The 16303-nt window shown below is 56.2% G+C and overlaps 3 protein-coding genes across 5 annotated transcripts in view; all 3 read right to left on the minus strand.

Moving 5' to 3' along the window:
- ARHGAP4 (Rho GTPase activating protein 4) overlaps positions 1 to 2151 on the minus strand; it is a 20480-nt gene extending 18329 nt beyond the window's left edge. For both annotated transcript variants that reach the window (XM_032265245.1, XM_032265242.1), the window contains exon 1: positions 1963 to 2151. In XM_032265245.1, the coding sequence (XP_032121136.1) occupies positions 1963 to 2029 (67 nt within the window). In that variant the 5' untranslated portion in view covers positions 2030 to 2151. The remainder of the gene's footprint in view (positions 1 to 1962) is intronic.
- A 3887-nt stretch (positions 2152 to 6038) lies between these two features.
- NAA10 (N-alpha-acetyltransferase 10, NatA catalytic subunit) lies at positions 6039 to 11669 on the minus strand. The gene is made up of 8 exons (XM_032265251.1): positions 11319 to 11669; positions 10813 to 10911; positions 10378 to 10436; positions 8672 to 8717; positions 8454 to 8569; positions 8210 to 8254; positions 6898 to 6982; positions 6039 to 6338 (listed from the first exon to the last, which is right to left on the minus strand). Exons 1-8 carry the CDS (start codon positions 11337 to 11339, stop codon positions 6102 to 6104), a joined length of 708 nt encoding a protein of 235 aa, XP_032121142.1. The 5' UTR covers positions 11340 to 11669; the 3' UTR covers positions 6039 to 6101.
- A 44-nt stretch (positions 11670 to 11713) lies between these two features.
- The window catches only part of RENBP (renin binding protein), an 8759-nt gene continuing 4169 nt past the window's right edge, over positions 11714 to 16303 (minus strand). For both annotated transcript variants that reach the window (XM_032265246.1, XM_032265247.1), the window contains exons 9-11: positions 15231 to 15362; positions 11948 to 12035; positions 11714 to 11854 (exon numbers count right to left, since the gene is read on the minus strand). In XM_032265246.1, coding sequence (XP_032121137.1) covers positions 11736 to 11854; positions 11948 to 12035; positions 15231 to 15362 — 339 coding nt within the window. In that variant the 3' untranslated portion in view covers positions 11714 to 11735. The remainder of the gene's footprint in view (positions 11855 to 11947; positions 12036 to 15230; positions 15363 to 16303) is intronic.

The following is a 16303-nucleotide window of genomic DNA, read 5'->3' on the forward strand; positions in this document are numbered from 1 at the left end:
TGCAATTCACGTTTCCTGCTCAACACCAGTGTGCCTGCCCTGCCCTTCTTCCCCCAGAGGAATACAATCCCTGGGGACTTATGATAACTGAACAGTGCAGAAAGAACCAGCAGAGAGAACCGCTGCCTTTCTTCATCACTGCCGGCAGCAAACACTGACTGGAAGTCATGTCCCGGTCCAGATCCGGGCACGCACACTGGTGTTGAGCAGGAAACGTGAATTGCAAGTCGATTGCATTGGTGGCTTTCCCGGCAGAGCTTTCAGATCTCAGTTCAGACAAACTCGTCAGCATGGCCTGTCCTGACCTCCCCCTAAACTAGGGCTGGCCGTCTTCTGACCCCTTCTTGGCACCCTGCACTTTCCTTTTGCAGTGCTTATTATCATAATGGAAAGTCTATGTCTCCGCCACTAGACCCGTGAGCCAATGTGAGGGTGGGGCACCGACGCCATCTGCAATCAGGAGAGTCCTCACTGAATCGTTTTTACTCTGGGTAAAAAGCCAGGGCTAGAGGGGCTGGAGGGACTGGAGGGGCTGGGATAGCACAGATGTATAGGAAACATCTGGCCAAAGGCGAGCTGGAATCCATGTCTGCCTGAATTACAGAGCAGGGCCAGGCTCCACCAGCACTTCCTGTGAGCAAGGCATTCAGTCTCACTTCTGCTGACAAGCAAAACAGCAGAGATGATGGTCTCCAAAACCACGGCTATGCTGACCTTTGAGAATTTAGGGTGTCAAGACAGTGACCCCCATTTTGTAGCATGGTAGGATGTTTTTCCAGGGACTGGGACGCAGATCCAGAGGAAGCAAGGAACCCTTAGACAGTCCTGCTCGAAACCCCAACTTTTCAGTGGGAAATCACTGACCCATATTTGCTGATTGAAGTTTTCCAAGTCTTTCAGTTTCCTGGCATTTTGGGGAAGCAGGATGGAGATCATTACCTCCATCTGAGAAGATGATGGTGAGGCTCGGAAAGCTGGCTCACCCTGTGTAGTTACCTCAAGCTGGCTCTGGACACAGGTTGAGTCTTCCAAAGGAGGAGGACTGGGGCATATTTTGGTATAAATTGCTTGCACTGAATAATGAGGTTGGAACCTACATCTCTGGGTTAAAAGGCACTTCAAGGGTCATTGCATTGTATGTCCTAGAATTTGTAGTGCTGTGTGACTATGGGCGAGTCACTGCACCTCTCTGAGCTTGTTTCCGTAACTGGCAAAATGGAGTGATTGAGAGTGATATGGAGGAGCTGCTGGCGCTGAGATGTTGCCTTTTTCCTTTGCAAGAGTTACCATGCCCTGAATAAGATGGGCACAAGCAATTGGCTAAGAATTTGCAAAGCTGATTTGAATGTGATTTGCACATGGGTGTTTATCAGAACCCGAAGAGGTTCAATTTCAGAAGGCTGAGAAGCAAGCCCTGCTGAATCTCTCAACCAAGACTCACTGCGCCAGCTTGACCCAGAGACAGTGGCCCTCGCCTCTGATCCCCCTCAGTGCCAAAGGGAGGCAAAAGGTGCTGGGACTCCAGGGACTGCAGTAGGGTTAGGACCAGGTGATCTCCACCAATCCACTCACCCAGACTCCCTAACCCACTCCCCAGCCAAATCAAGGTGGTAGACTTCACTGTAGCTAGAACACTGCCTCCTGGGGGCACATTGGTGCATCCGGCTCCCCTTTACCAGCGGCCACCAGTGTCTCCACTGGGCCTTGGGTGAGGAACAGAGACCCAAGGAGAACAGAGACCAAACGAAGGAAGAGAGGAAAGGAGAGAGGGAAGATGGCAGGCGGTTGAGGCCAAACGTGCGTGCGGAAGCCCGCAAGGGGCTCAGGCTCCCTCCTCCACCCCCTCCAGATGTCGCTGAGGAGAGCATCGGGCCCTGGGTCAGTGCGGGGACGCTTGGAGCGCCCTCACGACCTTGGGGGTCTCCGCAGGAAACGGGCCGGGAGCGCCCGGCGCCCTCTCACCTTTGACTTGCGTCTCATACTCAGCCTGCAGCCCCCGCTCCCGCCGCAGCTTCCCGTGAGCGGCCATGGCGGCCTAGCGGCCGCGCCGTCGAGCCCCACTGCTCCCACGCGGCCGCGAGCAGGCCCGGCGCCGGGACTTGGGGGCGCTGCGGCCAGCACCCTGCTCGGGCTCCGCCCAGCCCCGCCCCCAGCGCGGCTCCCGGTGGGGCGGGGCGGCCCAGGCCTGGCACTGCCCGCGAGGGGCTCCTGGGGGCAGGGCGCCCCTTGCAGCCCCGCTGTGCCCTGGCCTTGTCGTCCCCTCCCACTGGGCCTGCACCTAGGCTGCCTTGTGCCGAAAGCCCCACTGCCAAGCAGCTGGGGCGGGTGTGAGAGCCCGAGGTAAGCGGGTATCCCTGGCTGCAATCCTGCCACCACCTCCAGACGGCTGTCCGTGGTCACCACTGCCAGACTGCACGGTTCGCAGCGGGGCCGCTGGCCCACAGGGCCCGTGTACATGAACACCACTGCTGCTCCAGGCCCTGGACTGCCCCTGGGTTGCTGCTTCCCCCAGACATCAGATGGGGTCGTCCCTTCCCAGGGAGCCTTGAGAACTGGGGTGGAAAGTTCGGAGGGGAGGAGAAGGAAAGTCATCGCCAGACAGCAGAACCTCAGCAGCTGGCTGCTGTTCCCTCCAGGACCCCTTGGTGGGAGAGCAGGGTTCAGCTCTGGTTCCCCTTTTGCTCAGCCCCACAATTTCCACATAGGCGGTTACCACTTCCTGCTGCCGGAAGAGACTGCTCTGCCTCCCTTCCCCTGCAGCTGCACCTGCCCATCATAGGCCTGAGGGGGGCAGCCCCCTCAGAGTAAGGTCTTAGCTACCCTGGGGGCAAGTTTGGGGCCTCCCTCATCCAGGGGTGGTGGGGCTTTTCCTCCACCCACTACCACAGCTTTTCTCTGGGAAATCGGGAAGGCAGGACGCAGGACGTTGTTGACATGCCAAGCAGACAACTGGCTTCAATTTGCTGGGAGGGAAATCCCTGGCATGTAGACTTGGGGAGAGGGACAAAGCACTTGGGCACCAGGAGTGTGTCCCGAAAGCGGGCCTGCGGGCACCAGTACAGGGGTCCTAGGCGTGTATGTGCACGGATGTCAGAGTCAGGCTCTGTGCAAATGCGGGCACACATGGCCTTGACCTGCAGACCTGGGGAGGAGGGGAGGCTGTGCAGGTACTTCCTGCCTTTCAACTATGAGCAATTCTCTTGCCCAGAAGGAAAAAACACTCCCTTAGCTCCCCGCCCCCTTCTCCCAGTACCCAGGCCCTTCTCGAAGACGTTGTTGTGTGGGTCTGCAGGACCTGAGGCTTTGAGGCCTGGGAGCTAGCCAGACCCAGGCAGGCCCAGGACCTGGACTTCCAGCAGCTGGTCTCGGAAATGCTGAGGTTCGAGTACTCCAGCAAGCCCAGCGAGTCTGCGCCCCTGCCCACGGCGCGCACAGCCGCACCCACACCCCAGCCTGCTCCCGCTCGGGAGACTCACACGTCCCACCAGTGCCTCAGGCCAAGGGGAATCAGGGATCCCAGCCCCTCATTAGCTGACCCCAACACACCCTGCTCCTCCATCCGAGCCCCGACTGGTCCCCAAAGGTCCCTCCACCCAGCAGAGACAGGCACAGGGCTCAGGGAAGCAGAAAAGGGCTCAGTCCGTGCCTCAAACGCTCTCTTCACTCCTTTTCACACTCCAGAGCTATTCCTAGGATGCCCCATTCAGCCCGTGCTTTAGAACCTGAGTGTTGGGCCCTGGCTTTCAGGGCACTTGTGTGGCATTTAACGCCCTGAACTCAACTGTCACCTGCTGCTCGCTCTATCCTTAGCTTCGCTGTTCCTTCAAGGCACCCTAAAGCCAGGAAGCCCGCAGAAAGCGCGGACCTGCCCGCGTGGGGACAGAGGGAGCGGCGGACAGGCATCGGGCCCGCTAGGGACAGAGGGCACAGGGCGGGCCGAGCAGGAGAGGAAGGAGGGCGCCGTGGGAGCCTAGCCCAGCTTCCTTCCACGGGCGCCGGTGCGCGGCAGACGCAGTGCGCATGCCCGCCCTTCCCCCACCCCCTGGCGCAGAGCTCGGCGCCGCCGAACCAATCAGAGCCTGGGAACGAAGCTTGCCGCCAGCTTGCGAACCGGAAGACACTGACGCCAGGCACGGGGCGGGACAGGGCGCCGCCTCTGGCCCATACAAAGGGAAGCCCACGTCTTGAGCCAATCAGAACACAGCCTCGCCCGAGCCGGGAACTGGAGAGCTGTGGGCGTGCGGAGGCGCGACTTTCCGGTCCCGGCCCCGCCCTGCCGAGCTCTGGGCTCGGCTTCCACCGCGGCAGGCTGCCTGCTGGTCACGTGCGACACGCCAGCCAACGAGAACCGAGCTCCAGGCCTGTATGGCGAATTTTCAACCTGGCAGAGCAGCAGTGTGCCACCTGCAGTGGCAGAGACGTTGTGTATAGAGACGGCTCAGGAATACAGGGCCCGCCCAGGGACTAGGGACAGCAAGTGATGACTTTGCAGCCGGAGGGAATAGGAGGGAGTAAAGACACAGGAGCGAGCGTTATGGTCAGGGTGACTCCATGAAAAACAGGATTTTGATATATATGTATTACGTATTTTTTTTTCTCTGTCCCTGGAGTGTGGTAGCATGATCTGGAATCACAGCAACCTCCACCTCCCAGGCTTAAGCGATCCTCCTGCCTCAGCCTCCCGAGTAGCCGGGATTACAGGTGTGCACCACCACGCCTCGCTAAGTTTTCTATCTTTAGTGGAGATGGGGTTTCACTATGCTGCCCAGGCTGGTCAACTCCTGAGCTCAAGTGATCCGCCCACCTCAGCCTCCCAAAGTGCTGTGATTACAGGTGTGAGCCACCATACCCAGTTTTGTATTCTGCATGAAATTGTAATGAGGGATACATAGCTTTATGCATTTGTGTAACCCCATAGAAACTGTACAACACAGACAAGGACCCTAATGTGAAACATGGGCTACAGTTTACAATAACATATCAGTATTGGCTCATCAACAGAAACAAACACACCAGGCCGGGCGCGGTGGCTCAAGCCTGTAATCCCAGCACTTTGGGAGGCCGAGGTGGGTGGATCACGAGGTCAAGAGATCGAGACCATCCTGGTCAACATGGTGAAACCCCGTCTCTACTAAAAATACAAAAAATTAGCTGGACATGGTGGCGCATGCCTGTAATCCCAGCTACTCAGGAGGATGAGGCAGGAGAATTGCCTGAACCCAGGAGGCGGAGGTTGCGGTGAGCCGAGATCGTGCCATTGCACTCCAGCCTGGGTAACATGAGTGAAACTCTGTCTCAAAAAAAAAAAAAAAAAAAGAAACAAACACACCAACTAATAATACAAAATGTCAACAGGAGAAACAGGGGGAACTTTACTAAAAATCAATTATTTTCAACTACGAACTTGTATTTTCAACTACGTAAACTTGGGTTTACGGAGCAGACCCAAGAGGTATCCTGGACTCACTGACCATTAGGGTGGCAGGAGAGGGAGGACTCAGGGACCACTGACGGGGCTTGAGCAACTGGGCATCTGGCTGGGTCATTACTCAGACAGGACAGCTGTAGATAGGCCCAATGAGCAGTTGGATGTCTACATCTGAAGTTCACGGGTGTGCATCGGAGCTGCTGTGGCCCAAAGCAAGTGTGATTAGGAGAGAAAAGGGCTTTTCCCAAGAATGGGAGCCTGCTGTTGACCTTTGAGCCTGCGAGGCCCAGGCTTGCACAAAACACATTCAGCGTGGCCAAGCAGGCCTCCAAGGCAGGGTCTCTCCCAGAAGTCCAGGGCCTCCTTCCCTGGGGCCACAGCTGCTGAAGGTCATGAGACTGGGGAGTCCCACCCCCAAGGCTCTCACAAAGCTCTTCCCTTCTACTCGGGCCTGGCAGGATGCCCTGGGTCAAAAGGCTGTGAGGCTCACATCCCCACCAGACAGAGGAGCTGGAGAAACACACCTTCTAAATGTGCACGTGCACACACACACACACACGCGCGCACACACACACACACACACACACACACACACACACACACGAAGTTCCCCAGTGCCACGGAGCAAATTTATTGTGAAAGCTCGTGGGGTGAGGAAGGGATGGGGCAGGCTCTAGGAGGCCGAGTCGGAGGCCTCTGAGCTGTCTTTGACATCTGTGCTCTCTGTGGTCTCGCTGACCTCGCTGAGGTCCTTGCTGTCCCCACCACTATCCTCGGCAGCCAGGCCCTTCTCCTCCCGACAGGCCTCTACTGAGCTCGGAGGTGAACTGCCTTTGCTCTCCACCTTGTTCTCGATGGCGCCCAGCACCACGTGCCTGCCCTTCTCCTTCAGCTCCAGGTGCCGCCTCAGCTGCCGCCAGGAGCCCAGAGAGAAGCAGGAGCAAAGAGACAGGGCCTAAGTTTCCAGACAAGGGGAGCCTGGACCTGTCACTGGCTGAGGGGAGGGGCATAATGAGAAGCAGCAGGGCTAGGCAAGACACGGGGGACTGAGTGGGGACACCTGGCTGGAGCCTTGCTCACTGCTCCCTGGGTTCACTGACTACCATGGAGGCCCCTACGACCAAGTGCTGCCCTTGAACAGCCCTGCCACCTGGGCAGAACCCTGACTCAGAACTACCTCTGAGCAGACAGGCCACCCACTGGTCCCCAGCTGTCCCACTTCCCTTCTAAAAGCCTCCTTCCTCTGCCTCTCCCACCGCCCTCCAGGCTGCTGCTAGGCAGACAGCCTCCTCTAAAACCCAGCCTAGGAAACTGAGGCCGTGACTCCTGGCAATGTGGCCACAAGAGCTGGCACCCAAAGTTGGTCTTGCCTCCAGCCACTGTCCCAGGGCTCCCAAGTGCTGCCACCTCCCCACCGCCCGCAGGGCCGATCCCACTGGCCTTGCTTGGCTTCGTTGCAGCGCTCTCACCTCGTCGGCCATCTGGGTGAGATCCCGCTTCATGGCGTAGGCATCCTCCCCATCTGCATAGTATTTGGGCTCCACTTCACTGATCCTGGGGGCAGAGGGCAGAGAGCAAGGAGGAAGACCCATACCCGAGGCACATACTCCTCTGCTCCTGGCATCATGGCCACTGAAGCAAGGTGCCATGTTTTCTCCCTGAAGGCTCCATCCTGAGACAGCAAGTCCAGCCTGAAAGAATCCTCCAGTGGCCCCACTTCCAGTGCGGCCTGCCCTCTGCTCTCTCCAGCAAAGGCTCCAGGTAACAGTGGCCCGCCCCACCCCTGTCCTGCCCCTGTTCTGTGTCCTTGGCCTGGCTACTAAGGATTCCCCTTCTGTGGTTTCTTGTGAGCTGAAGCCCTGAATTCAGCCTTCCCCTTCCCTTTCTGCCCTGCTTCCTATCCCTTACTGAGCTGCCTCACCACAGCTATGAGAACGCAGGAAAGACGGTGAGCCCTTTCAAGGGCAGGCATGCCTACGCAGCACGGCCTGGCCTGCACTGGGGAGGTATGCGTGCAGGCTCGGGTGGCCATGTCCCTGGAAGGTTGGCCCTGTTAGACCTCAGATATGAGGACTGTTGACTTCACTACAAAGCAGTTCCCACCAGACATCCTCATTTGGGTCACAGATCCTTCCTGCCAGCACCCAGCCCAGAGGCCACCACCCTTCCCAACAGTCAAACAGGTGCTGAGTGCAGTTAGCATCCCTCCACAGGCAGCCCACCCCAGCTTCACTTGCAAGCACTTTTTTCCACTGTCTACTGGGCACAATGACTGCCAAGTTCTCTCTCCTGGGCCGGGCACACGGGGTCTCCTGGTCCTCAGCAGACCTGCCCCGTCCACTAGGCCACCTGGTCGCCGGCCCTTTCTTCCTGAACATGCATTCTCCTTGCTTCTGCTCTCTCTTAGATGCTTCCAGGCGCTTGGTCACACAGAGGCCTGCTCCTTAGCATCTGCTCATGCCACAGACCCACACCTCTCTATTCCCAAACATGACTAAACAACCCTGTGCCCTTCACCAGCCTCAGCCAGCATAGGCCAGAGCTCCTCCATCACAACACACACCGAGCACATTTCAGCAGGCAGGTGCTGTCCCGATGCTGGCTTTTCAACCATCAGCCACCAAGTGAGTGTGGAGGCATCCTGGCAGCGCTGGGATCCACAGCCTCCTCCCCATAGCTAGCCCACCCCCTGCCTGGGAGGCAGCTCAGCTGGTCTCAGTTACCCTGATGGCCAGACCTGGGACCAGCCCCAACCTATTACAAATACCAAGATCTACTTACTGAAAGTTGAGGGTGTTGGAATAGAGGTGCAGGGCGGCCCGGTTACTGCAGGGGAACAAGGCACTGCTGAGCTGCACGGATTTGGCCAGGCAGGGGTAGCACGTCCAGGTCCTGCCCCTCCCTCTGGTCCCTCCTTCCCACCAATCCCACCTCCCGGATCTTCACCAAAAGCCAAGGCCCCCCAGGACTCCCGTCAAGGCAGCATCTCTCCCCTCAATCCCCCTTCCCTCAGCCCAGCTTCCACCTCTTCCTGACATGCAGGGAGACGTATTTGGCATTGAAGTTCTCTATCATGGCTCGAGAGGCCTGGTCCATCAGTTTCTGTGCCAGACCGAGGCGCCGGTGGGAACGCTTCACAGCCTGGTGGAAGAGCAGAGAGGGGATGAGGGGCTGGGACCCTGAGGGCTGCCCCAACTAACCCCCACTTCCACCCCCACCAGAGCCTGGGTGGACTCTACAAACCAATGAGGTGATATGTCCATGGGGCACATCATCTGGGTCCTCTTCCCTGGAGAGAGAGGAAGGAGAAGCTGCAAAGGAGCTCTGTGAAGGCACCTCCACCCCCACCCCCTGCCATACGTAGAGTGGACATGCAAACTCTAGGCTAACTTAAGTGGCCCTACAGCCACTTAAGACCCCAGCTGGGGGAGAGCTGGGAGCCTCCTGGATCGGCGCAGCCCATCCTGCCACCCTCTGCTGCCTAAAAACCCCATGCATGCTGGGTGTGGTAGCATACGCCTAGAGTCCCAGCTACTTGGCAGGCCAAGGCAAGAGGATCGCTTGAGCCCAGCAGTTCAAGACCAGCCTGGAAAACATAGTGAGACACCATCTTCACAAAAAAAGTGTTTAAATGATGGCCGGGCGCGGTGGCTCAAGCCTGTAATCCCAGCACTTTGGGAGGCCGAGGCAGGTGGATCACGAGGTCAAGAGATCGAGACCATCCTGGTCAACATGGTGAAACCCCGTCTCTACTAAAAATACAAAAAATTAGCTGGGCATGGTGGCGCGTGCCTGTAATCCCAGCTACTCAGGAGGCTGAGGCAGGAGAATTGCCTGAACCCAGGCGGCAGTGCAATCGCGCGAGGGCAGCAAACGGCAACCTCCGTCTCAAAAAAAAAAAAAAAAAAGTTTAAATGAGCTGGGTATGGTGGCACATGCCTGTGATCTCGGCTGCTTGGGAGGCAGACGTGACAGGACCATTTGAGCCTGGGAGGTTGAGGCTAAAGTGAGCCATGATCACGCCACTGCACTGCAGCTTGGGCAACAGAGCAAGACCCTGTCTCAAAAAAGATAAAGAAAAAAAGAAACGAGCCGTCAACCCATGCAAAGACAAGGCAGAAGCTTAAATGCATATTACTAAGTGAAAAACAGCCAGGCTGAAAAGGCTGTATATGGTATGATTCCAATTCCATAACATCCTGGAAAAGGCAAAACTATGCAGACAGTAAAAAATCAGTGGTTGCCAGGGGTTAAGGAGAGGGAGGGATGAATGCGTGGAACCCAGTGAAACTATCCTGTGATAATACAAGGTGGACACATGCCATTTGGTCAAAACCATAAGGCTTACAACACAAAGAGAAGTGCAGTAATGTAAACTGTTGGTTTAGTTCATAATATATCGGCCTGGTGCAGTGGCTCACGCCTGTAATCCCAGCACTTTAGGAGGCCAAGGCGGGTGGATCACCTGAGGTCAGGAGCTCGAGACCAGCCTGGCCCACATGGTGAAACACCGTCTCTACTAAAAATACAAAAATTAGCCGGGTGTGGTAGCACATGCCTGTAATCCCAGTTACTAGAGAGGGTGAGGCAGGAGAATCCCTTGAACCCAGGAGACAGATGTTGCAGTGAGCTGAGATCGTGCGCCACCGCACTCCAGTCTGGGCGACAGGGCAACAGAGTGAGACTCCGTCTCAAAAATAAACAAATAATAAATCACATTCGTTTGTCACTTGTCACAAATGGATCACCCAAATCCAACAGGCTACTAACAGAGGAAACTGGCAGGGAGGGGTGCTGTGGGGTTAGATGAGAACTCCACGTCCTTTCTGTTCAACTTTTCTAAAAACTTTCAACTGTACTGAAAATAAAAAGCCTATTCATTTTTTTAAAAGCCCACAGCAGCATCCACCAGACACGTGTAGCTTCTCTCTTCCTCCTTGATGACTCACATTTTGGCCAGGACATACCCCACAATCTTCCCATTCTCGTCCTCAGCAATGTAAGAGAGCTGGTGACAGAGAGGAAAGGGGAATGAGAAAACTTCGTGGTGGAGCTGGAGGAGCCCTTACAGGGACAGAAGCTGGACAAGTGGCGAGCTGTATGACAGCTCACCACCTCCAGGCTGGGTGACCTGGTCTGCCCCAAGCCACACTGTGCCCTCCCCATGCCTGGAAAGAAAACACAATGTGAGGATCCTGCCCTTATTCTCTGCTCCCTTCAGGCGCCTTCTTTTCTTTTGCCCCTGCCTGCGAGCTGAAAACACCCGGGAAGTCATGGACCATAAAGCCCTGTGGGCTGACAGAGTTGTCCACTCCCTTCGAGATGGCCTGATCAGATTTTCCTCGGCCTGGTTTTTCCCACACCCAAATTCAGAAGCTGCCCACCTGGGGCCAGGAGAGGCCATGGTAGAAGTAGTATTTCATCTGGTAGTTCTCGGGCAGGCAGAGGAGGTTGCAGTGCTGCATGTTCATCAGGTCCTCCGGCTGCAGGGAAGGAGGGCAGTGGAAGGAGCTCAGTCAAGGGCGGCTGTGACCACGGGTGAGAAGCCTGCTCCCCGTCGTCTGCTCGGCCCCCCCTCCCCCGGGGCTGGGCAGGCACTGTGACGATCTGACTTTGCTCAACGTCCGGAGCACAGGGACAGGCGTGGGCGCCTGGAGGTTCCCGGAGCCCACCCAACGGAGGCCCGACATCACGTAAACAGGAGGGAATCGCAGCCCCTGCCCCACGACCCTGCCTCTTCGGCGGGCTAGGCCAGTCTCAGAGGTCCGGAGGCCGCAGGCACACGCAGGGCCACCGGGCCAGGCTCGGCCGGGGCCCTCGGGAGCATGCGCAGCAGCCACCGGGCCCGGCGCCCACGCGGCGCGGACAGCCTCCCGTCCCGGGCGCTCACCCTCGCATTGCGGATGTTCATAACGGCGGCGGGGCTCGCGGGTCCCAGCGGATCGTGAAGGCGCAGTCAGCTGCCGCCGCGCTCCGAAGCGACGCCGGGACGGCGGAGGCTGGGACCGGGGCTGGGTTAGCTGGGCGGCAGCGGAAGGGGCGGTGCGCCCCGGGCCGGCCACCGGCCGGAAGTGCACGGCAGCTGGGCCAGTCCTCCCGGCCGCTGGCCAATGCCCGGGACAGGCCAGTGCGCGGGGCGGGCCAATGCAAGCAGCCGATCAGCGATGGGCGGGCCCGGGGGCGGGGCGGGGCGGGGCGGGCACAGCCCCGGAGCTGGAGCCGGCCCCTCCCTCGGCGCGGCAGCCCTCCTCCCGCGAGCCCACAGACGCGGACGCGCGCACAGCTGCAGGTGGAGCAGACTCAGCCTTTATTCCGCGCCTCGGCGGGCGGGGGCGGGGGCGGGGGCGGGGGCGGGGGCCCGGCGGCTCAGCAGGGCACCAAGCATTTCCTCGCACATGGCTAGGCACCGCGGCACGTGGAAGCAGCCTGTGGGAGGAGGCAGGAGAGGCCGGCGGGTGGTGAGGGCCGGGAGCCGCCGAGATGCGCGACCCCTGCGTCCCCGCCCTGTCTCCCACTCACCTTTGAAAGGCCCTCCCTTGATGGTGAGGGCCACCTTGCCCTCTCGGTTCAGGTAGCCAAACCATTCCCCGTACTCGGGATCGCGAAACTGGAATAACAGAGACAGTGACAGCTAGCGCCTGCAGGACCCGCCCAGATGCCACTGCAGCTCTACCCAAGGTCAGAGCCCAGGTTGACCCCAGGTAACGTGGCTCCAGAACCAACGATCTTAACCGCAACACCGCATCTTCCACAAAGATGAAAGCAGGAGTGGACGAAGCAGGCAGGCTGCAACTGTATAACCAGCTGGGCAAGAGGACGAGACACTGCAGTGGAATGAAAGAACCTTGCCCTGGGATGTAGAAACGTTCTGTCCTGATTGTACTGCTGGTTACGTTGATTTAAAGAAACGAAGAACTCGGATGGAGGCGATGACCTGTCATGAAACTCTTCATAAGTGACTCCCTGGGAGCTCCCATTCCCTGCACTGGCCTGTCTTCCAGTAGATGAGATTGTGCATGTCCAGCAGAGATCTCACGCGTATCCTGGCTCACCATTTTTCCCAAATGCATCTCATCCTCCCTCTGCCCCTGCCCAGTGCCCATTCCACTCTCTTTCCTTCTCTCTTCACGAGCGTTCCAAAGGGCATCTGTCTCAGGGAGGCTTGTCAGTTCGGCCCCTTCTCAAAAGGATCATGGAATCAATTACACTGAAGTCCACTATGAAAATGTCTCTTTAAATTGTGGCCCATAAGAATTGGTGTTCTTGTTTGTAGGTGTAAACAGTTGGTGTATTCTTTGTGGGAGGTAAAACTAGTCCTTGGCTGGGCACAGTGTCTCATGCCTGTAATCCCAGCACTTTGGGAGTCTGGGGTGAGAGGATCACTTGAGGCCAGGAGTTTAAGCCCAGCCTGGGCAACATAGTGAGACCCCATGTCTACAAAAAAAATTAAAGAATTAGCTGGGCGTGCCAGCACACAGCTTTAGTCCCAGCTACCTGGGAGGCTGAGGTGGGAGGATGGCTTGAGCCCAGGAGGTTGAGGCTGCAGTGAGCTGTGATTGTGCCACTGCACTCAGCCTGGGTGACAGAGACCCTATCTAAAAAAAAATTAAAGAAAAAACTAGTTCTGAGTCACACATAACTCAAGATTAAAGTAATTTTAAAAAGAAAAAGAAAAAACTAGTTCTATCTGTATTCATTTTATCTTTTGAGTTACATTGTTCAAGTCCTTATTTTCTGACTATTTGGTCTGACACAGGAAGGTAAAGAAGAATTTCCTTCAATGTCTGGATTTTTGCCTTCTATATTCTCTTATGTTGGTTGGTGCATAATGATTTACCTGTTTTTTCTTTTGTTTTTTTGTTTTTGTTTTTTTGAGATGGAGTTTCCCTCTTCTCACCCAGGCTGGAGTGCAGTGGCATGATACCAGCTCACTGCAACCTTCACCTCGTGGGTTCGAGTGATTCTCCTGCCTCAGTCTCCGGAGTACTGGGGATTACAGGTGCCCACCACCAAGCCCAGCTCATTTTTTGCATTTTTAGTAGAGATGGAGTTTCACCATGTCGGCCAGGCTGGTCTCAAACTCCTAACCTCAGGTGATCCGCCTGCCTCAGCCTCCGAAAGTGCTGAGATTACAGGCCTGAGCCACCATGCCCAGCCGATTTACATGTTGATTATAACTTTTGTAATTGTTTAATGTCATCTCTATCACATTAAAATGTATTCCTTCAATTTCATTTTAGAGTCAAAATTGGTGGTCCCTAATACATACTTTATGAATGCATTAAATATGAAGATGTAGCTGCAGGTCTAAGAACCCCCGTGGTTTGGAAGTAGTGATGAGCATATGTGACACTGGCAGATGCCTCTCTAACTGCAATGCAATATAAACACATCTGGGACTTCTATTGGTGACAAAGCCAGGCACTGCTGTTACCAATGTGGTTCATTGCCTCCACTCATAGTGGAAGCAAATGCTAGTTTCAGTTAGAGGTTAGTACAAATAAAGACGCGATTTCCCCCACAGGGTTTCAAAGCCCACAGACCCCAGAACAAGACCTCCTGCTATAGTCCTCCCAGCACTGGGGTTTACCAGTGCAGTCGGAGTCATGGCTTTAGAAACACATGACGCATCTTCATTCATTCATTCACCACCCAGGCCTTCACCACTGGGTGCTGTGCCCTGTCCTGGGCTCAGCAGCTCGAGGTGCCTTCTGGGCAGCAGTCAGGACAGCTTATCACTCTGCTCCTAGCACTTGGGCCTCAGGGGGTCCCTGGCTTGGTTTTCTTCCTATGTCGCCACTGATTCTTGTCTCCTTTGCTGGGCCCCCATGTCCCTTTTTGCCTCATAGATCTCAGCAGCATCTGTACTCTTTTTTTTTTTTTTGAGACAGACTTTTACTCTGTTGCCCAACCCAGGCTGGAGTGCAGTGGTGTGACCATAACCCACTGTAGCCCCAAACTCCTGGGACTAAGCAGTCCTCCTGCCTCATCCTCCTGAGTAGCTGGGACTACAGGCGTGCGTGATACCCAGCTAATTTTAAAAAAGATTTTTTAGAGATGGGGGTCTCACTATGTTGCCCAGACTAGTTTTGAACTCCTGGGTTCAAGCAATCCTCCAGACTCAGCCTCCCAAAGTGCTAGGATTATAGGTGTGAGCCACTGTGCTTGGCAGCATCGACATTCTTATGAGCTGAAAACACTCATGGCCCATCCACATCTTTCCCTCTGCACCAGAGACTCAGGAATCCCACTGCCGTTCCACCAGACTGTGAGCCCTCGGTCCCCACGAGCTCCCACCTAGGCCAGCCCTCACTGGCTGGGATGACAGCTACAGCTTCCTCTGCTGTCTCAGCTTCTGCCGTATACCCTACAGGCTTGCCCCACAACACCCTCTCTCCAAGTCCCAGGACAAAAGTAACAACGGAATCAGACCAGGCAGCTGGAGTCCGTCCCTTGGCCACTCTGCCTTTATCTTCACTCCCAGGCTGACTGGCTCGGCCCCTGCTCAGTGCTTCCCCACTGCCATCTCATAGGAAGGAGCCCCCCACAACCCTCTCCAGCGGTATTATCCCCACAGCTGTCACTCACCAACCCTAAGTCTGCTCCCCCACCCGCACCCACCACGAAAATTCGAGCTCTAGGAGGGCAGGGGCGTCATTAACTGAACAAACAGCACTGGGACTCTAGGAACTCTCAGACCAGCTGAGCGACTGTGCCCAGCAAGAGGGCAAGAGCACAGCCTGGCCAGACTCCCCTCATTCCCCCATTCAGCCTCTAGAGGGGACAAGGAGGCAGTGCTCACCTGGCAGAAGGTGTACTCAGCCACTTGGTAGAAGAGGCGGAGCAGCTCAGGGTCCCCGCTGTCACTGTAACCCATGAGGAAGGCAATCATGGCTTCGCTGTGCGGCCACCAGAGCTTCATGGCCCACTCCAGCTGAGGAGAGAGCAGAGCTGGGCATCTCAGCATGACACTCCCCTCCCCAACTTTCCAGACCTGGCTCTGTCTCTTTTGGCCCAAGCACTGGAGCTGAATTGCATGACATCTTTGGAGGTTCTGAAGGACCCTCCCAGTGGCATCAGCTTCCTGACATGTAGATACTTGCAGAGACAACAGGGCCCCAGACCAACAGGACGTATGTCTGAGCATCAGCATTTCACCAGCTCCCTGGTGGCCTCCATGTAACATGGGACTGGGGAGGACTGGTGTCAGAGGTGTGTGAACCAGAGCAACTCCATCTTAAACAGGAGCTAGGCAAAATGCGGCTGAAATCTACTGGGCTGCATTCCCAGATGGTGAAGGCGTTCAGAGTCACAGGGTGAGACAGGAGGTCAGCACAAAACACAGGTCACAAAGACCTTGCGAATAAAACCGTTTGCAGTAAAGGATCTGGCCAAAACCCACCAAAACCAAGATGGTGAAGAGAGTGACCCTTGGTTAGTCCTCACTGCTACACTCTCACCAGCGCCATAACAGTTTACAAATGCCATGCAACGTCAGGAACTTACCCTATACGGTCTAAAAAGGGGAGACATTAGTAGTCCACCCCTTGTTTAGCTTGCCATCAAGAAATAACCATAAAAACAGGCAACCATGCCGGGCGCGGTGGCTCAAGCCTGTAATCCCAGCACTTTGGGAGGCCGAGGTGGGTGGATCACGAGGTCAAGAGACCGAGACCATCCTGGTCAACACGGTGAAACCCCGTTTCTACTAAAAATACAAAAAAAAATTAGCTGGGCATGGTGGTGCGTGCCTGTAATCCCAGCTACTCAGGAGGCTGAGGCAGGAGAATTGCCTGAACCCAGGAGGCGGAGGTTGCGGTGAGCCGAGATCGCGCCATTGCACTCCAGCCTGGGTAACAAGAGCGAAACTCCGTC

Source organism: Sapajus apella, unplaced genomic scaffold, assembly GCF_009761245.1.
Source record: "Sapajus apella isolate SASKATOON/1434 unplaced genomic scaffold, GSC_monkey_1.0 scaffold149, whole genome shotgun sequence".
Lineage (NCBI taxonomy): Eukaryota > Metazoa > Chordata > Mammalia > Primates > Cebidae > Sapajus > Sapajus apella.